General features: G+C 44.3%; 2 protein-coding genes and 1 pseudogene across 7 annotated transcripts in view; 2 read left to right on the plus strand and 1 right to left on the minus strand.

Annotated features, from left to right (window-relative positions):
- Positions 1-23,713, plus strand: part of LOC119178190 (ATP-binding cassette sub-family C member 4) — a 2,441,444-nt gene that overhangs the window by 2,296,407 nt on the left and 121,324 nt on the right. The window lies entirely within an intron of this gene.
- Positions 4,179-9,059, plus strand: LOC142772370 (uncharacterized). The gene is made up of 6 exons (XM_075874551.1): positions 4,179-4,541; positions 4,625-4,902; positions 6,098-6,229; positions 6,787-6,876; positions 7,140-7,241; positions 8,697-9,059. The coding sequence occupies exons 1-6, from the start codon at positions 4,300-4,302 to the stop codon at positions 8,804-8,806; spliced, it is 954 nt and encodes a 317-aa protein (XP_075730666.1). The 5' UTR covers positions 4,179-4,299; the 3' UTR covers positions 8,807-9,059.
- Positions 13,266-20,645, minus strand: LOC142771892 (uncharacterized; annotated as a pseudogene).

Raw genomic sequence — 23,713 nt, forward strand, 5'->3', positions numbered from 1 at the left:
TTTGGTCAGGGCCTTTCTCTCGGCGTAGCGCGTGAGGTAGTCAGCAGCTACGACGATCCATTTGTTCCCGGAAATCGACGTCAGCAACAGCCCAAGTAAGTCCATGCCTATTTGCTTGAATGGCCGGGAAGGTCACTCGAGGGGCTGAAGTCCAGCTGGCCTAGTAGGCAATGTCTTTCGTCACTGACAGCCTCGGCAATACCTGACGTAACTAGTGACGTCGGCGTCAAGTCGTGGCCAGTGGTGTTGTGTTTCTGGAACAGTAACGACGCATCGGTGGCAGATATACGAAAAGACTTTATGTTGTGACGACACGCTGTGCCCAAACCAGTGCAGTCAGCGTGACTCGGCCGCATGCTGCAACGCGCGTTCAATAAGGGACTGCGCCACCGCTGCTTCTCCGGAGGCTGACGTCAACACAGGTGGCTACAAGACACAAGCTGCCAGGCTCGCTTCCCTGAGTGTTTCTCTAACATGGAGCACAGCATCGGCATGCTTGCCCTGTCGGTACTGCTAACACTCATGAACAATTGTTACGTTTTATGTTGCGATCCGTCCTTCATCAACTGCACATGCCACATCTGGTGACCCCGAAAACTTATTTACCGCACCACCGTGGCCAGTCAAGAAGCTGTCAGCCTTCTTCGCCAAAAAGTACAACTGCAAGAGCAACTTCGGACCCAACAAAAACTGCGCTTGGGCGACGCCCCGCAAAGTTCTGCTCTGGCGGGCGCCACCACTCTTGCGACCACCGCCGACATGCACAAACGTCACGTCGTCATCAAGCTCCCGCCATTTTTGGTGGAGGCGCCCGACGTACACGTCATCCGAGTCAAGTCCCAGTTTTCCCAGCGCGCATCACGCAAGACCGGACGCTTTACAATTACATCGTCGCCTACTTGAACGCCCAATTCGCAAACGAGGTCTGCGATATCGTCGTCAATCCACCAGGGACCAACTGGTACGAACACATCAAGACCGAACTCGTACGCCACCTGTCACATTCAGATCAAGAGAAATTGCAACAACTTCAGTCTGCAGAGCTCGCTGAACGCAAACATTCGCAGCTGCTCCGCCACATGCCTGCTCTCATGGTGATCACGAAAGGGCCGGAATCTTTGCTGCAATTCATTTGGCTCCACCACACGTCTAAGCAATTTTGCAGGCTCCGCCCATGTTTTCTCTCAACGACCTTGCCCAGTTCGCTGACCACATCATAGAGGTCTCAGTGCCGCTGTGATGGTTCTGGAGCCCTCTGATACAGACAAGTTCATAGAAAACAAAACATTTATGCACAACACAATTCAAGCACAAATACACACACGTTCAATACATGGCCGAACAGCACAACACAGTTACGTTCCTCTGACCCCCAGTCCTTACGGTCCGGTAGCCTACGACTATCTGCGCCCCGACTCATTCTGTTGCTATTGTTTGCAGACATCACTCACGGCGCCAATGACCGTGTAGTAGACGCACGCTTGTGGCCGTAAAGAGAGTCGCGCTGACTCGTCCGGCTCAGGAACGCTTCAAAGGACGATGACTCCACGTAGCGACGAGACTACGCCGCAGTCGGTTGTGCCGGATCGTGAACCTACACGAGGCGCCAAGGCCCTCAGCATGTGGTTGTGCCGGACCTCAGCAGACTCAGCACTGTGGATTAACTCTGTAGCTGGTTGGTATCGGACACTATCTGGCCCACGATCAGCAGCTTGTCCTGACCCGCGCGCACGTTCACTGTAGAAACACGTCACAAGGCTCGGTTTGGAAGCCACCCGCTCACCACAGGACACGCCTGGTTTGTCCCGGCTGGTCCGATGGCATCAACGTGGCAACGCAAGCTCTGCCAGTCGACGCTCGAAACGCTCACGCGCTTCATGCTCGCCTTCCGCGTGCACACTTTGTCGTCTTCGTTTGCGTCACCACTTTCAGTTTGCACTTTCAGTTTTGGTTTAGGTGCGTTCTTGCCACAGCTGCAGCCATCGCTCACCATATAGGCTGTCGCCGCACCTCTGAACCCCACAAGGCTTGCGCGCCGCATTGACAACATCGATCAACAACTCAGCTACGTTCCACAATGCGTTGGTGAGTGACTTTCAACGCGGCCTCCTGAGCACGACTGGGGCTACTACCATCTGCACTTCGGTAACAGGGCGCAGCAATGTCAACCACTCTGCACCACCAACGAGAACCACTAACGGCAGCTGGTGGAGACAACCGCAAGCTGCCCACCTGGACGCCGCCGCATCTTCGTCACCGACCATGTCGCAAAGCAGCGACTTTTTATTGATAGCGGTTCCAATATCTGTGCTACCTATGGTCCCACCTTCGAGGTCTTCCCCCACCGTACTCTATCATGCTCAGTGCGGCTAACCAGTCCGCAATCAAGGCATGCGGCTCACTGCGCCTGCACGTCCAGCTCAAGTACATACGCTGCGACCTTCAATGAAACTTTGTCATCGCTGAAGTCGCCTAGTCAATCATCGGCTCAGGGGCGCTGTGCAGGACCGGCCGAGTTTCGCGAAAATCTGCAACTTCCCCATCTCTGGCGACACCCCCTTATAAACGAGCCAACAGCACGAAAAAAGTCACAGCTTTGCCGCAAAGGCGAAGCAATAAACGCAATAACAAAAAATTCGAAGGTCACGAGCAGGATGGCAAGCAGATCGAAACGTGCCCCGCGTTTCTCACGCACCAATGAAGCACGAAACGTGCTAATGGTACAGATGAACGTGAATAAGCGTCTCAGTTGTTACTTTGCCCTGTCTGAAAAGCGCGCCTTTTCGCAAACGGAGGATGTGCAACGATTGCAGGGACCTTTGTGCGCTGTGCACGTGCGATTCTCCCATTGCAAGATAAGGGCGCGTGATCGAGTGTACATTCCCTTATTAAGGAGTTTTAGTGCTGGGTACCCAAGCGTCTTGCGTACCCAGAACGTTGGGGGGGCGGTATTGCGCATGCGTGAAACCCCAAACAGATGCGTCGCAAGATCACTGGGTTGATGGGGCTATGCGTCCGCATGGCCATAACCAACGCTGCCACCACTGGCCTCCTAGCGGAAATAAGCTGCCCCAGCGCACATGCTGGCGCATCATGTTACCTTCACGGCGAGCAAAGCCGAGGCTGGCCAGAGCCACCACTTTGGCTTTTAAGGTTTAAGCGCAAATATTATAGTGGCTAGCCACTATAGAAATAGCATGGCACAAAGGCGCGAAATCTCGGACAGCATGGATCGGCTCCCTTGCAAGGTTCACCTTCGCAAGAACTCACGGTGTCCGCACTGCGGATACTCTATTCATTGAGTTAAAATAAGTCAAAGTGCGAGCACTAATAGCGATTACACGGTTTCAGCCAGATTACCAAAGCTAGAATGACCTGGAACATAGAAACTAAAAATATGCCAGCCCTCGACCAGCTGAATAGGTGACGCCATCTAGCGCGGCCATGGCGACACGGAAAACTACAACAATGTTATTGCAGAAACATTGTGCATTGTACATCTGGTGCAAAAACTGCGCAGCGACAATATCACAAATGAGTAACCTTTTTATTCATTTTCACCTCAAAAACATTACGCGTAGGCTGACATGTTCATGACTGTGGTTGCACGAAGTGTCACAAGATGTCGATACTGTCGTTACAGTAACCTTGTATTTTTCAATTTTTGTGTATACCAGGATACTGTACACGATAAAAAAGAGCCCTGATCACTATGTATGTTTAATTTAACATTTCAAATCATAAAAATATTTAAATAATACTTATGCGGCAAGACGTTATGGCGCTGCGAGCGCGTGTGACCTTCGTGCGGATTGCGTTTTCGTGCGCGCCTCTAAAAGCATTCCAGTTGGGTATGGGTTGGGTACGAAACGCCGCGCGCCCCCAAGCCCGCAGCGCCCCAAGAGCTTGGGTACCCTGTCCTAAAACTCTCTATTCTGTACGCGGGCCCAAGTACGCGCGAGAGATGAAAGCCGCCGCAGCTGCCACGCGCTCACTGCGCCATCTTGCTTATAATGCTGAAAACACGATAGTTCCCCCCTCCCCCCCGAGACGTCCGCTAACAGCGGTAAGTGTTAGATATAATAGAGGATTTTAGTCTGTCCGGCGCACCGCTATACAGAAAAAAGTTTGCGGATACCGGTTTATCGGGTCTGAACTGCGCATGCGCGTGCCTTACGGGCGTTTACCGGACACGCTCAAACGCCCAAACGCCCGAGATGCTTCCAAGGTTGCCATTACCGGCTTCCCTTTCCTTTGAGCCGAGTCAAGTCGAGCCTAACAGAAACGTAAAAGAACAAGATGGCTACTTCGAGGCCTGCTACCAGGATGGCGCCGCGTACACGCTACTCGCATGCAGATGATAAAATTATACTCAAGGAAGTTCGTGTAGTAAACCCGTACGAAAATGCTTCTCGGTGGCACACGATCACCGAGAGGGTGTCAATGCTGCTGCGGCGAACACTAAATTCGCGAAGTGTTAAAGAGCGTGTTGACCTTCTCCTGGCCCACTTCATACGGAATGACAAGAAAAGCAGAAAAAAGTAAGTAGACCGTATATTTCACGTTATCTTCAAGCCACCACGTTGTGGCCAAACTTTGTAAACGTGATTGTTTGCTTGACTAGATCGGGAACAGAAGAAGAATACGCGGCAATCGACATACTCCTCCAGCACGTGGCTGACCTCGCCGCCGAATATTCGTATGGGCCACCACGGTCGGCTGTTCGGAAGCACCGTGCGAAAAACACTCCAGCTTCCGAATCAGAGACCGCGTCAGAGTCTGCGTCGGGGTCGACTGCTAAGCGGGTCAGACCTACCGCGCAGGCCAGTTGGGACGACCGCCACATCGCCGCGCTGGAGTGCTATGCGGCTGAATCAGCAGCGGAGACAAGCAATCAATCTGGTAAGAACCTCGCTACAATACCCCCACCCCCCCACCCTTTTTTCTTTTTCTTGTTTCATAAGGCGTGGAGAAGGAAGCTCTGAAACATTGGCACTCATCTGCATTGTTCAATCAAATTAACTTGCACAATTCGAGGCCAAATATACTCTGTATTGGTTGACCCATATGATACATTTATGTTAACATTATTATTCACACTTAAATCTGCCAATGTGTGACTTTCTGAAAGTTTTCATTTCCAGTTGATATGCACGAGATAATTGCTATTTTCACCTGATGAAGTTTTTGGAGTGAATTCCACGATGACACTGTTATTGCGGTCGCTACGAATGCTCCTCAATTATCTGATAATCCGTCTTCTTAACTACCTCAAAGGGAACAACAACCTATTGTTATGGCACCTATTTTTTAGCACAATGAAAAGCTTAATAGTCAGAGTGTCTAATCACAGAATAGTAACAAGTAAAATGCTGTGAAACATTTGTAATAATTTGTTTCTATCTCCAGTGAATTTGCGGTTGGAGATGCACGTGACAACACATGCCTCAAACAGTGAGCGCAATAGTGGTTCGTGTCCGAGCAAGGCAGTACACTGTGCATGTGCACACTGTATGCGCTTACGCAGCAGCTTAACAAGGTGTACTGGCTGCTCAAAAGGCAGCACCGCTTCTCACCGTGCAACTCCTTTTACCTAGTAAATAAAACACAGAATAGAGCAGGCTTTGTTATACGTGCTGTAATTTTGACGATGGCATGCATGACAGCATGGGAATATGCAACTGCATACAGCAGCAATAGACTCGGGAATCTAGCTGCGAGGGGCTTCTTCTGGGCGTTTGGACATACCTGTTTTTGGTTGCTTTTAAAAAAATATTCAAAATATAAATCCTACTTACAATGCGAAAAGGCTGCTGTAATCTGTCACTATTTTCATGTTTGTTTTTTTATTTCTGCTTGGATGTAGTCACGTTTCTACTGGTTGTCGGTCCCATCAAGTAACTGCATTCACAAATTTACAAATGATGTGCTGCAACAATGCTTTCTAGCGTTTAGGGTCACTCGTGTTGTTCAGCCTGATTGAAAGCAAATATGCACCTATTTTAGGGTGAAATGTTAGGGAACTTGTGTAACTAACATCACTAAAGAGGCACTGGTTTTTGATTTCATGTGTTTTAATATTTTTCATCTGTACAAGGTGACGCAGTGACCCCAGCGGCTTCACTGCTGCGTAGCATGTATGCAAGGGAGGATGAAGGTACAGCAAATGATGTGGACGATCGAGACACCCGCTGCCATTTTGACTGGCCCTTATCAGTTGAGGCACAATGTATGTAAAAATATTCGAGTTTCAACATAATTCACTATAACAAAGAATTGGTGAGGCACTTATATACATTTTTGCCAGCATACTCTTGAAAACCTGTGAAAGCCGTTGTTAGATAAAACTGCCTTCACTTATTTTGCACTGCAGTGTTCCTGAGCATGTGGACAGCATGATAATCTGCCACATCTTCTGCATTGTTCTTATCATCTATATAGCTTACCGCATAACACTGTTTTGTATTCGCTGTTGTTGATTGAGCATATGCAGCCATACCATCTCATAACACTGAATGGATATATTTAATGAATAAATGTCCTCGCTCTCTGTTGTGATAACTTCCCCAGACACCAGTGGCAACCGCTAGAATGGTGAATATTTTTTCCTACGTTGTTTAATTAATACTTCAGCAATCCGACTGGTGCAGGTGTTTTGTTGCTTCGTGTCACCCTGCTTAATGCAATGAGCCACTAAAGGTTTACTTGAAATTATGTCATTACTTTGAAGAATCACATGTGTGCCCATAATGGGGTCAATTTTTCTAGCTCCCAACATGAGCGCAGCTGGCATGGCTGATGAGCGGACCCACACGCCAGCAACAACTGTTGATGGGCCCTCAACAGAAGTTCGTGGCAGCCATACACCATCACCAGGTATATTATTATTGTTGTTTCCTTGTTATGTTTTTAATAGCAATTATTAGTGGGTTTTCATGTGCCACGTAAAATTTACCGATTTTTTTTTTGGTTGTGAGCACAGCTGATAGCATGATGAATACTTGGGCAAGTATACTGGTGTAAATGTGTTGCTTTTCGTAATGTTGCCTAGTGTAACAAGCCAATTAAAGGCTTACTTAAAATTATGTCATCACTTTGAAGAGTCCCGTATGTGACAATGATGGGGTCAATTTTTTCAGAGCCTGAGCTAACACCTGGCACGGCCAATGAGGCAAGCCACACGCCAGCAACAAGTGCGGATGGGCCTTCCCAAGCCACTCATAACCGCACACCATTGCGAGGTACATCATTTTGTTAACTTTATATCCCTGTTTGTTATGTTTTAAATAGCTACAATTTGTGGGATTTCGCTTGCAAAACCCACAACATGAGTATGAGGTGTGTTGTAATGTATGTACTCGGCATTAATCTTTACGACTTTCAGTTCTTTTATGTCAACCTCAGTTAAGTGCACGAATGCCATTGCATTTCGCACACACTGAAATGAAGCCACAGTGGCCGAGAATTCAACCTACAACCTTGGATTAGGCAGTTCAACAACTAAGCTTGTTTTATGTTTTGTTTCTTCTCTTATAAAGAAAACAGACAGTATTTGCAATGAGCATGCCACTGCTGCCAGTATGATTATCAGCATTTAATGATTCATAATACAATTCATGAAACATGACTGCCTGTTGACATATGGATACTTTTTGTCAGCTTGTGCAGAAATTATATTCGATGTGCCATAATGTGAGGCCATATAGAGACACAAATATTCGATGCCATTTGGACATATTTTACAGGAATCTTTTAGACACTTCCATTATTATCAGATGTCCAGTGATGGAAGTGCATTTTTACTTTTTGGAGCATACTTTAGAGCAGCCATAGTTGTTTTCAGAGCAGAAAAAAATGGTAGTTCAGAGCAGCTATCGGTGTTTTAGAAGATATTAAATTTGCCATACATTAGTACGAGTTCGGAGCATTGTCGAATAAGCTCGAAAGTATTATTTCTGATTAAACATATTTAACAGACAACAGTCATTATAAATTAAATGTATCATACAATAGCAGATTGTCCAAAATATGCTGTGCAATAAGCTGCAATATAAAATACTACCATGTGTGGCAGATATGATATCAAACTGGAAAAGCTGAGCACCGCATTTTAGAAGTAACCACAGTCCCATATAACTGTTGCCAAATAAGCAGTAGATAATCGGCATCAGATAAAAGCAGTCCTGCTCATTTTCAAATTTCACCATAGTAGCCTACATGTCTAGCTGAGAAAAAAAAACCTAGGAGCTGTATGCTTCATATGCCAATTCTTGTCGCACTTGTGAGATCAGAGCCAATAATGCTGCACACTAGTAACACACTGGGATGGTAGTAGGCAGATTCTTTTTAGTTTCTTTAAGACTTGTGTGTCGGTCAAACAGTAAAAGTTCAGCATTCTCATACTCAGTATCATCTCAGAGCAGGTTTCAAGCAATTTGTAACAAAGAATACACTTCGGAGCAGCATTTCTCTTTTGGAGCAGTTTGGAGCAATTGAAGCAGCACTTCCAACACTACGTGTCATCAAGAAAGCTGTGGTTTATGCAATGAGCAATACTGGACTCCCCAAACATAGGCTGATTTTGTGGTTACAATTAAAATTCACGTGACAAATCAATTTCAGTTAGTGTCTGAAGTGCACATTTTCAGCGGCAGTAGATATAAAGCAATAAACGTGACAATCTTGTGCATTTTCAGAGCTTTCAACAAATGTGCCACAGCCACTGCCTAGAGGCAGTGCACGAGCACAACTGGCTTCATCCGCAGAACAGACCCCTCGACGACGCACACCACTAAGAGGTACATAACAAAGTTTTTGCTCTATCCAAATGAACCTAGAGCTTAAAGGGCTCATTTGCCATGATTTCACCCAGTAAAGAATTCATTTCATCACAGCAAAGTAATATGTGCCATTGTGCAATCACAGCACCAACTTTGACTTTACTACAGTGTGGTTTTGAGCTCAAGTACAAATATGGATGCAACAGTCAATCTTTGAAGTCCAGAGTAATATTTCATATCTTATGGGCATATTATTCAGCAGCATAAAGCAGCCTTAGCTTATTAAGTAGATCATTTATAACTTATTCACTATAGAAGTCGCAAGGCTGTCCAGAGAGTTAATGTTTGGTGCACTTTCTGTCGCATAGCTTGTTGCTGAGACATAAAGCCTTGCCACTTTCTAAGGGATTGTAGAGTTGGTTAAAGTTATGGAATTTCAATCTGCCACTGCCAGCATAGTAGAACACAAAAATGTATTGAACTGATTTCAGAAATATAATGAGAATTTCAGTAATAAAGCTCGTTCAGCTGAAATTTTTGCTATTCAGGTATGTTCAAACGAAACATTTTTGCACAAAACAGATAGAAAAACAAATGGGGTTTCCTAAAAGCATAAGTAATTCTTAGATGTTTGCAAAAATTTTGTTTCTAAATCCGAGCGTTTACTGTATATGGTACTGAGGCCCCAGCAAGAGTGCTCGTTTTCTTCAGCTGATGCTAGATTGTCGATGCTTGTCAGGGGGCTACTTGGTTTGCAAGCACTGTAACGAAAAAACAGTGCAAGAAAACAGGGACACACTGGGCACACAGATGAGCGCTGACTCACACCCGATCTTTATTTTTTATTTGCTGCAGTGCATAAATTTATATACCATACACATGAAAATAAAAAGCTGTTCAACTCTTGCTTTCGTCCGCTCATAGTGAACACTTATTCACACAAACAATACAAATCTAGAAATTCCATTTTTTTCTTTAATGACACCATGCTAACACAAGTACCTTCCTTTTTTTTATGCGTGTAGCTTCGATGATTAATGTAGTCACTTTGTCTGACGCGCAGCTAAGCACTGTCGTATCTTCCAAGTGAGGAATGCTTCACAATCTCGGCAATGCAACCAGGGTGTATGCAGAATTTTATTTCAGTATGTGTCTGTTGGGGGGCGGGGGTGAGTCTCCACCTAAATCTGAAGGGCTGACCAGGCAGGCAAAGTTTTTGCCAAATGAGGGTTGTATCAATTGATTTCAGGAGCCAATCTTTCTGTTTGCTTGAAAATTACAGTGGCAAAAATTTTATTCAGTATCCCTCTAGATACTTCAGTATGTCAAGTCCAATGTTTCTTGTTTACATATTTTTGCAGCAGGGAGAAGCCAAAAGGAGGCAACACTGGCGTTTTTGGAGGCCAGGTATAATCAAGACTTGGAAATGCGCCTCCTCAGCTACCAGATTGACAAAAGAAAGCTGGACCTCAAAATTCGCCAGCACGACGACAAGATGAAGCTGCTACACCAGCAGCATGCCGACAACGTCAGATTAAGAGAAGCTGTAATGGAAATGAGAAGAATGGAAATGGTGGCAGTGCTTGAAGAGAGGCGGGCTAACGCAGCTTACCAAGCATCTCAACTTCAGTTGATCAAAGAACTCATTCAGGGAAAAAAAGAATAAACTAAATTATCAATAGTTTGATTTCTAAAAACGAGTCAGTATGCATTTTTTTAAAGTTGCTATGTATTGAAGAAGTCCCTCCAACGACACTTCCAAAACCTGCAACCAATAGAAGTCACTGTCAGGGACAGAAAGTGGTTACGACTACCTTATGTTAATATGATATGTGTAGTTTAACGTCCGAAAACCACCACATGATTATGAGAGACGCTGTAGTGCAAGGCTCTAAAAATTTCGATCACCTGCGGTTCTTTAAAGTGCACCCATATCTCGACACGGGCCTACAGCATTTTCGTCTTCATCGAAAGTGCAGCCCCCGCAGCCAGGATTCGATCCGCGACCTGCGGGGCAGCAGCTGAGTACCTTAGCCACTAGACCACCACGGCAGGGTACGACTACCTTATGTATATTGTGTGTCATGTCTCCTATCTTTCTCTGAGCTCCAGAAATATTATAATACATTGTGCACTATAATTCATGAATTGTTGGTGCTGCTGTGTGTAATGGTATGCGTTCAAGCTATTTCATGTTGTCACAGGAATCGTCATTAGTAAAGTTGCAACGTGCACCTCTGAAACTCTCTCTTTGGTAGCCATACAAACTAAAACAAACACAATAGCTCTAGGTCTGTTCGATTTACCTGCACCACTTGAAATCAGTTCACGACTGTGCATGCAAAGTTCAGAAATTGTGCAGTGCGAGTTCAGCAGTGCTGGCACAGCGCAACACCGGAAACGAATGACGAGGTGCCGACAAGTTGCAGGCTTTATTTCTGTTTGCTAAATTCACATCGTTCAGCTAACACTGAACGATGGCGAACTGCACACGAGGACGTGCTTACACGATGACTTCTAAAACATAACATTCTATTAATGAAAATAAAATGTTATAGTTTTTGAACTGACACATAGAAAAAAAGCCTCTCTGTAAGCTGGCTGTGCAATCCAATTTTATTGTGATAGTTAAAAAAATGCACATATCTTGAAATGGTTGTACACGTTGGGCAGTATTTCATATATAAAAGGTTCGAAAAAAAAAAGAACGAGACTAAGTGTGAACCTGGAAAAGAGTGGAATTCAAAAGAACTGTTTTACTGACATCATCCCATACACACCCTCTATCCATGCGGCCAGTTTGGGCTTAACACCGATCACACCAGTTGTGAATGCAGTGCCATAAGTGAACACATACAACTGTGCTCTGAAAAAAAAAAGTGTAACGTAAAAACTGTACTGAGGCTCAACATCAAGTTTCTTTTGAAACTTAAAAAATCTTCTATGAAAACATGTCGAATAGTAAGTGAGGATTATAGAGATGAAACGTCTCATGCATGTGTTTGAATGGCGTAAGTGGCTTTCAGGGGAAAGTAAGTGTGGAAGATAATGAACATTCTGTGGGCCTAAGGTCAGCGATTACAGATCCAAACATTTCCAATGTTTCCGGGTGATCTGTGGTGACCGGAGATTAAGTGTTCATGCAGTAGTTGCTACAGGAAAAGCTGTTCAATGCATTTTAAAGGAGCAGTGCCACCCAATGTCAAACTTGAGATGCGGCGTTCATTCGATTCTATTCCTATTTTGAGCGCAAAGAGCGTCCAAAGGCTCAATGGCGCAATCAAGGCCACGAGACATCGACAGTATTTTGTAGTGTTCAGCAAGCTCGTAGGCCATGCCTCAGGCACTGAGCGACTTCCAGCGAGCAGCGATGACATCATGCCTGGCAACGGCTTCACGTGCTTTGTTTTACTCTGTCCACAGCGCGTTCGTGTGAATTCTGCGTTTTTGTGATGCTGCTTCGGGTGATTTATCATGGAGCTGTGAGCGTCGACTTGGTAATTTCAAGCTACGATCTTTGCGAGGTAATAATCACGCAGCGTTCGTATGTCTTACCAGGCAAAGTAGCCCAAACATGCGTTGCCAGCTGCCTCATCACTGCTCAGTCCAGCGTTGTATGCGGAATTACAGCTCAGGACAGAACTGAGAATGATTTGCTATGCCACGATTCCATATTCCTCAATTTTTCTATCGTTGCTAGTGAATGTTGATGATGGAGGTGAGAACAATGGGGGTGGAAAATGCATGCCCATACATGTGCAAGCTGAGCAGAAAAAACGTCAACGGAAACTGGCGCCACTCACGTCCACCCATCCACTGATGCCGTCTTATTATTACCTTTTTTAGCCACTAGGTTTTGGGTTCTGGCACTGCAGTGCTGCCGTCACACGGTACAGCTCTATGCCAATGAGAACTGTCCATGATCTATGAATAAACAAAGCATTTTGGTACGTATATATATGTTAATGGCAAGAGCACAATCAGAAATAAGTGCAATAGCCAGAAGAGCATCACACCCACTTTATTCGCTTAATTTTGCTTGATGTTTTTATTTTTATTTGTGAAAATTAAATATTGCTGAAAGAGAACCTATCATTGGCTCAGTTGAAGAGATTCAGTCAAAATAAAGAATCTCCTGAGGGGCCTCCCAAAAACCTCATCGCAAAACTAACACCAGCCATAATAGGACTGTATGGAGAAGTGTGTGTATGCTGAAGGGGACTACTTTGAAGGTGATAATGTTAAAGAAGACTGTTTTTGCAAGTACAAGAAATTATTGTGCGCTCTCATGTTATTCTTTTTTTTCAGACTTTGTAGCCTCTTTATCTTTAAATCATGACATGAGCATCAAAGCAACTACAGTCGAACCCCGCTACAACGAAACTGACAGGACATGAAAAAAATTTCGTTGTAGTAAAATAAAAAAATATAGCTGATCTGAACTAGTAAAACAAAGAAATGTTTATTTTCGATATTTAAAAAAAATGCCCGCTGCTTCCTATTTTTTCCCAGCAGCGACACGACGTGTTTTTCACCCATGTATAGCGAGGCCATGGTCAAAAGCACACTGAAACAACACCTGAAATCCCCTTAGTGAACGAACCAAGCAGTTGCATTAACTCATTAACACCAGCAGCTGTCCGTCATCAAAAGTATCCGACAACGCTGAGATAGAGGCAGGGTATCGTGGAGCGGCGCCTTTTGCAGCTTCAGCTTCGGATTGTCTGCAGCTCAAAAGCAAACCAGTTGCAAAAGCAGGGCTAGAGTGTACTATCAGGGCAGTCTCATTACCACTGCTATCGAGCAATGGCGGCGCCCATGCTTGCTGAACAGCCCCGGTCCTTGTGGTGCCAACATGTGTTTTAGACTTCGTTGACGCATTTTCAGGTTCTGAATATGCATCGAAATGTTAAAGATTGGGTTTACTGATTACCAATAAGTATCTGAGCCTCGAATTGCATCGTAAAATTTCATTGAAGCGGTACGATCAAAGAAAAAGTGGTTGTAGTGGCGACAATATTTATGCCTTGACTCCTATGGACTGCTGACGAGGAATAGTGAATTTTTCGTTGAAGCGGCGTTCGTTCTAGCGGAGTTTGACTGTACAAGATATTGTCATGATAATAGAATGAAAGTCAATTAAGTCCCGGTTATCAACAAGCCAGTTAAAATAGAGCCGAACGTCTTGGTTCTCTTCTACTAGCTGCAAAAAACAAAACTCGGCTACGCACAAATAGCAAACTGCCTTGCACAACACACAAGGATCCATTGTATGCTCATGTCAGTATGCTATGCTGGCATCTCAAATGACACAAGGTATTCTCTGAGGGTGGGCGGAGTAACATCAAAATATGTAGACACTTGGCTGCCATACATGCAAGTACGGCAGTTTAAGAACAATGTTGCAACTTTGTACATCCGACCCACCCTCTGCCGAGTCATCTTCTGGCTTTTATAAAAATCAACGAAGGCAAAGTCTGCAACGACTCTGCCGAAGCCCCACTCAACGGCCTGCCGCACTGAGCTCATGCGCTTATTGAAGTTAACCTCATGGGGACGCAAAGAAGCACCTCCAAAAGGCTTGTAGAGCAGTGGCCGAAGTGGGTAGGCGGGGTCTCCATATATTACATATGTGCGGCCTTGAGTAACTGTCTCCAAGTTGCGGTAGAGGGCAGTCTCCTTTAGGATACCTGCAGAAAAAAAAACTGCTTAACAATACTGAACATTATATGGGATTATCAGTCATGGTATCCTGCTACAGAAACAGTAGACTTGAGCTTGCAGAGAAGAATGAGTGGTTCAACAGTGTTATTAAACTAGTCCCACCAAACTTAGTGTAGTAAAGAGAACTTGCTGAACTGCCAGTTTCAGATTTACTCCCCTAGCTGTGAAGCTATCTTTGGACTGAACCAGCTGCTTGACCGCACACCTGTGCTCCATCATGGTGGTGTGTCCAGTTAACGCTTACATACACAGGACAGTGAAGAGCATGGCAAGGTGAAAAAGAAAAAAACTGTGACCATGAGACAAAGAGGGAAGCAGCATATATCCTGCTGTGTTCTCAAGATATGACTGAATATGTGAAATTGAAAAGGGTAGAGGGCTGTTGACCTCTAAGTGATTTTTCATGGCAGTTTGACGTTACTGGAAGACAGCAACTAGTCACTTGCTAGTAGCAGATCCGTATTTTTTTAAAAAATAAATGTATATAAGGAGAGGTTGATGCCAATGCGTGGCGCCGGCTACTCCTCTTGCACAAAAGTCGACATCGCACATTTAGTAGCAAACACAAGGCTATACAGATAGACTTGTGCTAAGGCTATACATATAGCCATAGCACAACTTACACGATGAGTGCACATTTTTCAACACTGAGTGTCCACACCACACAGAAATGTGTCTACACTACATAGAAATGTGTCCGCACCACATTGAGTTTGTAAAAACACAAGTAGTCAGGCCAATTTAAGTGTTCACACAAAAAGTGAAAGTTCAATAAAATGTAACTGTTTTCAGCAAGTTTTTTTCCAAAAATATCATAATAAAACACAAAAATACTGTTTGGAGTATATCGCGGTTAACAGTGAAGTACATTTATTTTTTGTTTAGTACTTTTGAGCTATTTCTGATTCCTCCAGAAAGTAAATGAGTGCACGCGCTGCAGTGGCTTGTAGCTTTCCTTTTGGCCATCATTTGCTTGTAAAGCACATTAGCAACAATAAGACAGAAATCTTCCCGTGACCTTGACAATGATTTGGGCAATTTAGGTGGCACGCAGAACGTAGAGTTCAGTAACTGCGTTCACTAGTTGACATGATGTTCATTGCAGTGAGGCGTGCTAATGCTCTGTGATAGAAACTTTCAAATCAAAGAAACTATTTTGGATGTGTTCGCTTACTCCAGTGTGTGGAGAGCGTTAAATACACTGCATACTAATGAAAGCAAAAATGTCTCAAAACATGTTAGTACACTTTTATGCCGCATACCAAGAAATCAAAAAAATGTCACTTGCAGGACATCCAAAATTGTGTCACTGCTCCTTTAAAACACCTTGTCAAATGTCAAGGACAAGAAGTGGTTGGAGCAGAATAAGCCAATAAAAGATGAAAAATTTTGACAGCTTTAAGCCTAGTGAGGAAGTTACATTTCTAGTTGAACGTTTGTCTTTGCAAGGTTGGTAATAACTAGGGGCGTGCATAGTGAAATGTAGAATTGAACAAATACACATTGAATAGTGATAATACCTAATTCATGCCTAATTGAATAGAGTACTATTCAAATAGCAGTTGAACAGAAAGGCACCCATTTCGAAGACAACTGTAGAGTGCCACAACACATAATTCCAAGCAAATCATCATCATCATCATCATCAGCCTGACTACGTCCACTGCAGGACAAAGGCCTCTCCCATGTTCCGCCAGTTAACCCGGTCCTGTGCTTGCTGCTGCCAATTTATACCCGCAAACTTCTTAATCTCATCTGCCCACCTAACCTTCTGTCTCCCCCTAACCCGCTTCCCTTCTCTGGGAATCCAGTCAGTTACCCTTAATGACCAGCGGTTATCCTGTCTACGCGCTACATGCCCTGCCCATGTCCATTTCTTCTTCTTGATTTCAGCTATGATATCCTTAACCCCCGTTTGTTCCCTAATCCACTCTGCTCTCTTCTTGTCTCTTAAGGTTACACCTACCATTTTTCTTTCCATTGCTCGCTGCGTCGTCCTCAATTTAAGCTGAACCCTCTTTGTAAGTCTCCAGGTTTCTGCTCCGTAGCTAAGTACCGGCAAGATACAGCTGTTATATACCTTCCTCTTGAGGGATAGTGGCAAACTACCTGTCATAATTTGAGAGTGCTTGCCAAATGTGCTCCACCCCATTCTTATTCTTCTAGTTACTTCAGTCTCGTGGTTCGGCTCTGCGGTTATTACCTGCCCTAAGTAGACATAGTCTTTTACAACTTCAAGTGCACTATTACCTATCTCGAAGCGCTGCTCCTTGCCGAGGTTGTTGTACATTACTTTCGTTTTCTGCAGATTAATTTTAAGACCCACCTTTCTGCTCTCCTTGTCTAGCTCCGTAATCATGAGTTGCAATTCGTCCCCCGAGTTACTCAGCAATGCAATGTCATCGGCGAAGCGCAGGTTACTAAGGTATTCTCCATTGACTCTTATCCCTAACTGTTCCCATTCTAGGCTTCTGAAAACCTCCTGTAAGCACGCGGTAAATAGCATTGGGGAAATTGTGTCCCCCTGCCTTACACCCTTCTTGATTGGTATTCTGTTGCTTTCTTTATGAAGCACTATGGTAGCAGTTGATCCCCTGTAGATTTCTTCCAGAATGTTTATATATACTTCATCTACACCCTGATTCCGCAGTGTTTGCATGACGGCTGATATTTCTACTGAATCAAACGCTTTCTCGTAATCTATGAAGGCTATGTATAGGGGTTGGTTATACTCTGAGCATTTCTCTATTACCTGATTGATAGTATGAATGTGGTCAATTGTTGAGTAGCCTGTTCGAAATCCTGCTTGTTCCTTTGGTTGATTGAAACAAGCAGGATTTCGAACAGGCTACTCAACAATTGACCACATTCATACTATCAATCAGGTAATAGAGAAATGCTCAGAGTATAACCAACCCCTATACATAGCCTTCATAGATTACGAGAAAGCGTTTGATTCAGTAGAAATATCAGCCGTCATGCAAACACTGCGGAATCAGGGTGTAGATGAAGTATATATAAACATTCTGGAAGAAATCTACAGGGGATCAACTGCTACCATAGTGCTTCATAAAGAAAGCAACAGAATACCAATCAAGAAGGGTGTAAGGCAGGGGGACACAATTTCCCCAATGCTATTTACCGCGTGCTTACAGGAGGTTTTCAGAAGCCTAGAATGGGAACCTCCAAGCAAATATCCACACGTTAATGAATTAACATCGTCATAATATTTGACAACTAAAATATACCATTATGTGAACTGAGTGTTTACATACAGCAGTATACAGCCTTTGAAGTATTTTTTTTCATTTGTATGATGAACATAGAAGTTACATAAATATTAAAGGAGGTACTTTGCCACCAGCTCTTGCATAACATTCCTTATGATGAATCTTGTGGTAATGAATTGAGGTTACACTTTCTTCAGCAACGCTGGAGTTCAAAGCAAAAATTTGTTATTGCGGTGATGACTGAAGTCTTTGTAGTCCCGTAAAAGTGTGAAATTAGTGTATCTTCCCAATTCAATCTTTTAAATAAGAGTTTTGGTCTTTTGCTCTTCTAAAGCTTTGTTGCTTTGACATTTTGCCATTGGTTATGTGCAATTATTGTAGTTTGAATAAACTCCAAATATTCATTCAATTAAAACACCAAATCAAACAAAACACTGTTTAGTTCTTCATTTAGAATTTTTAAATAGTCAAACACCCTTAAATAAAAAATAAGGGCAGACACAAATGGACAAACGGGTACATATGTGCCGTCTGAAGTAAAGGTGTCTGTTGGAGCTGGTACATCATAATTTCATGATGAATTGACTTGCCAAAACAGAAGTGTTAAGCATCAAGTGGGTATAATTATACGGAGTAGCATGCATTTGAAATTAGCCTACATGAATTTTCTATCATAGAGGTGCATGCTACCATGCCAGGACATGCCAATGTGTTTGAAGCGAAATGTTTCATTAACAACATAGTATTCCGTAGGGCATTTCAGTTAGTCTGGTACCTTTGCAGGAGAAACTGGAGGAAAGTTCACGTACCAGCGTCATGACGACGGCCTGGAAATGGGCCATCCAACTGACAGGTTATGCCATTTGCGCACATCAATGCCTGAAACTTCAAAGCATGATAGCGTTTGTGCCCAGAAAAATAGTCTTCTTGTCTAGCTGATGGTCGACAAATTCGTCTAGCTGTTCCGTCAATAAATCCCCAGCAATTCTTCAATGGAGCACCTTTCCTGTGCAAAGCCTGAAAAATGAAATGGTAGCTGCAGAAAGCAACACATAGCACGAAGTTCCAAGACCAAAATATAGCACGACGTTCCAAGATCAAAATAAGTATAAGCTAAACTTTTCGCAGTAAACGAAGCTGCTTAAGGTGTAGTAGCTCTACCTGACAGGACGTGTGTTTGGCACTAACTCGATGTTTAGCATCACTGCAACAGGAATTCAGATCTCTCTCCCACAGAAGAAACATTCAATGACACATACATGAATTTCGCTTATCACATTTTCAATGATAAGTGGTTCATGTGAATCTGTCATAATTATTCATTGATAGTAAATACTAACACCTTTTATGCTGGTAGTTGGCATCAGGTACTGCGTCTATTGAAGTAATGGAGTAAACTGCATGCAAAAGTAGGTTGCTGACACAGAACAGCCAGTTATATAGAGCAATGGTGCTAACCTTGGAAGGCAGGCTGCTCATCGACACAACACTGATATTTTTTTAGTTTGAATGGAATTCGTTTTTCTGTGAACACTGATTAAACAAAGCTGCAAATAAAATTTGAAATTGTCTCGTTGGGCAGAAAAGTCTGAGAAATATGTCAAATGGCACTGGTACAGCAAAAAAGAAAACTGATCTATAAGGCATTGTTACAGTACAGTTGTTGTGACACTGACTACATCATGAGGTTTTTCTTGGGGCAGTAATGATAATGAGGAGGCAAAATAATGAAGGAGTAGGTGTCTGGTTCACAGAAATAACTGCTTTACAGTGTTGGGAATAAAAGGGATGTCGCCTGTGCTTTTTTTTTTTTTGAAGCACGCTAGAAAATATTAATAAAATTGACAACACATTCACGTATTAAATTGATGCGGCAAATTATTACTTAGAAGATGATGTTGCTACGTCATTGGTGGGGTTGATGGGCGATTTAATGTGCCTGGTGTGCTATGAATATAGAAAGCCAGAGCCTTATTTTTCCTTCATAATGACGAATTGGATTTGATCGATTTAATGTCCCAAAACCACAATATGATTATGAGAGACGCTGTAGTGGAGGGCTCCGGAAATTTCGACCACCTGGGGTTCTTTAACGTGCACCCAAATCTGAGCACACGGGCCTACAACATTTCCGCCTCTATCGGAAATGCAGCCGCCGCAGCCGGGATTCGATCCCGTGACCTGCGTGCGGGTCAGCAGCTTAGTACCTTAGCCACTAGACCACCACGGCGGGGCACGAATTACATTTAATGACCTCTACCGAAACACAGAGATGTAGTGCAGCGAAGCATAAACATAGCGCTAAAGGCAGTCAGGCAGTGCTACAGCACGCCTTCTTACCTGAGAGAACAGCTCCAGTGATTGCAGATTGAGCCACTTGTGCACTGTAAGGTCCGCAAGGAGGTTCCCGAAGTAGTAATCTATGTGGGCTAACACTTTAGACACCACACTTGATATTACCGAGCTGTGGCGCCTAAAGAAGAGCTCCAGCTCACAGAGACGATTGGGGTAGGCTACACGCCGCAACGTCATGCACAGCGCCTCGCGACCAGACACTCAAACCCGTTGAGCGCTCATGACCTCTTCGGGAATCAGCAAGGCTTCCATCAAATCTTCTAGGTCTCCTTTTTGGAACCTGAATGAGCGGTAGAATGTAGTAAAGTCGATTCCGTCCAAATCAAGAAGTCCGTTTATCTGGAGGTCACGGCGCGATGCAGTTCGGAGCAAATACATATTTTCGATTTCGTTCCATCGCAAAGTTCGCAGGAGCAGTCGGTCGTGAAATACGCTGTACGGCATCGTTGATGCAGACACGACAACAGCAAATCACCGACACTTCAACGGGATCAATGGATCGCTGCGACCGATGCCACAAAGGAGCCGTTGTCAGATGGAGCACACGAAAAGTAGGCATGAGTCGCATGACGCTTGTGTCAGCAACTCATGATGCCGATTCTGATGCCGATCACCGTGATGCTGATGTTTTCTTCATAGTTAGGTTTAAATCATAGCGCAATTGAAGAAAACAAACATAAAGTCCCGTTTTGTAACGAAAAAGTTTATTGGCATTGTCCAATGTTTTTTTTTTATTTTCAAACTTAGTCAGTAATTGTGAAGACTTTCTACTTTGTGCATACGCACATGCGGCGGCCACAGCCGCGAAGGCGTCGTGGGCGTTTTTTGGGCGTATTTTGGGCGGCACGGGCTAAAAGTGCAAAAGGCTCGTTTCAACGCTATCCGGCTTTACGCCCTCCGGCAACCCGGTATACGCAAAAACGTACCGGAGTGTCGGACAGACTAAAATTCTCTAATAGCTTGTCGTTTGAACGTCCACGGAGGTACGCCCCTATGGCTCAGTGGTAACGCCTCGCGTTGACGACGCGAAGGTCCCATCCATGGTCGATTCCGCGCGCCAGAGTCTTTTTTTCCGAAATTTTTTCTTTCTTACGTTTTCACATATATAGATACGTATACATACGCGGAGCATGACAGCGACGCCGACGTCAGCGGCTAAATCCATCACAGAGTGTCTATTTGATTGCTATCGCAATAAAAGTGAAATCCGCCCCTCAGCATGCTGCGTTCCATTGGTTACGATGAAAGCAGTCATCGCGTCATGGACGGTCGACTAAGTTGGGCTGTGTTTTCAAACCAGAGGCATCTTCTTTCATTTGTTCGTCGTTCCGCTGAGTGCAGATTTGCCCCCACGCAATAAAAGTGTCAGAAAAAATTCGTGGTGACGCTTTTTTATATGCACGGCGTGTCTAAATTTATTTGGAATCTTATAATGTCTGCACTAAATCTGTTTTAGAATAATCAGCACAATGGCTGTTGAAATCAGTATCGGCCAAGCATCTTACAACATCGCGACCGCCACTAGACCTCAGGCCACGTGTTAATCATCAACCTCAGCCTGTACATTCTAGCGCACTGCTCGGCTGGTGTGCGTCATTTGTGTTGTCATAGCCCACTAGCACCCGAGCACGTGCGACCGTTTAATTAGCTACTAGGGGCGAAGCTCCTAAAGCCATAGGTCTGTCTCTCCTAGCTCGTAGTACGTGACCGCCTAGTAGGATTACTCACTCAGAAGGTGCGAATGGACAGACAGACCGACGGATAAGGAACGGACGGACGGACGAACGGACGGACGGACGGACATACAGACAGACAGACAGACAGACAGACAGACAGACAGACAGACAGACAGACAGACAAAGGGACGGGCGCACGGGCGGGTGGATGGACGAATGGACGATTCACATTTTGCCAATAAACCTCTCTGTGGCTCCGCCCCACTCATCATTATTCACTCTGTGGATACGCTGTGATTTTTTGGGCTGGACGGTATACTTGTTAGACCAGGACATGCTATGACCAAGCTGATTACGCCAATTCATGGTAAGAACGAGACAAATGTGCTAGATGAAGAAGACCGCGCTAATGAAGCAGTGTAAAGCTATAAATAGGCTAACTAAACCATGCTAGTGGATCAGCTAACTAACCTATGCAAATTACCGCGACTTTATTTATGAGCAAGCCAAGTAAAACCATCCTAATTAGCCCTTCTCTATATGATGACAATTAGTGACCTGCTAATACGTTTATTTGCTCCATACTGATCATGGTATTGCTAATTGCGCCTGATATAATTGCCCTGTATAGCTGCCTTACCGATCAGGACAACACAGTTCAGTGTAGTGGTCATTAAACCTGAGGCAATAACTACAATAAAATTTAGACAGAGCTGATGCAGTCTTTACTTCGAAGCCGGCCACGCACATGAGAATACGACCAACCTAAATAGCTGCAAGAAGCTATGTTATCACAAGCTCCTCTTTGGCTCCAGCTCTGCACATAGGGTGAAAGTTCACCAAATTATTACATATTGCCACCTACTTCTAGTAGTGGGTCGTATTCCGAGGCGAAGGCTCACACCACAAAGAAGAAAGGAGTGCACGTGGGCCCCCGCTCTGCAAACAAGAAAATTTTTCCTTCTTGAAGACTCATCAAAAATCATGATACCGAATCCAGATTTCTCGCACCTGCACATCACATGAAATAATAAATCGTGTCCCACGCGTAAATTGGAAGTCTTGATAACAAAATTACGTTGCCGTGTACCACCTCTTAATTTCTACTTAAACAGGTCTGGTCTGGTGCCATCTCTTCTGTGCTCAAGCTGTAACGAACCTGAACATATCGACTATTTTCTCATCACATGTCACCGTTTCAAAAATCAAAGAAAAAACTGCTTCGAAATTTTATTCAGAAAACTAGGAATATCACTTAATACTCCCAATATTTTGTCTTTTGGGGCCACTTCATTGGGACACAGCGACAGTAAAATCTGCGGGGCTCTCTGCGAATTCATATATAACATAAGAAGATTACCTTGCTGAGTCATCGATCAGCTCTCGAATTTTACTAACCACACTACCACTTATTATTCAGCTGATACACTGCAATGAATCAACTTTCAGGAGAATTTCATATAACGATTACACCTCAGATATTCAACAAATTAGACCCAACAACAACAGAAACTTGAGAAGTTGGCGCAGAAAGGCGTGCAAACAACCGCGAAGGTAAGAGAGCCCGCCGTGAGACAGAGATGCCAAAAGCGCATGCCCTAAGAACCACCAAAGACCGCGAGGCCAAGCGAGCTTACCGAGCTACTCAAGTGACGTCAGAAGCACATGCCGCGAGAACCACTAAAGACCGCGAGGCCAAGCAAGCTTTTCAAGCTACTCAAGAGATGCCAGAAGCGCATGCCGCGAGAACCAGCAAAGACCACGAGGCCAAGCAAGCTTACCGAGCTACTCAAGAGACGCCAGAAGAGTATGCTGCAAGAACCACCACAGACCACGTGGCCAAGCAAACCTACCGGGCTACTCAAGAGACGCCAAAAGCGCATGCTGCAAGAATTACCAAAGACCATGAGGCTAAGCAAACATACCGGGAAACACGAGAAGGCCGCCT

Source organism: Rhipicephalus microplus, chromosome 1 (genome assembly GCF_043290135.1).
Source record: "Rhipicephalus microplus isolate Deutch F79 chromosome 1, USDA_Rmic, whole genome shotgun sequence".
Taxonomy (NCBI): Eukaryota; Metazoa; Arthropoda; class Arachnida; order Ixodida; family Ixodidae; genus Rhipicephalus; species Rhipicephalus microplus.

What these genes read in the sequence shown, in the direction of transcription:
- LOC142772370 (XM_075874551.1), top strand. Translation starts at nt 4,300, where the DNA reads ATGGCTACTTCGAGGCCTGCTACCAGGATGGCGCCGCGTACACGCTAC. An exon ending in GACAAGAAAAGCAGAAAAAA is followed by an intron (nt 4,542 to 4,624) that starts GTAAGTAGACCG and finishes TTGCTTGACTAG; the next exon opens with ATCGGGAACAGAAGAAGAAT. An exon ending in CTTATCAGTTGAGGCACAAT is followed by an intron (nt 6,230 to 6,786) that starts GTATGTAAAAAT and finishes ACATGAGCGCAG; the next exon opens with CTGGCATGGCTGATGAGCGG.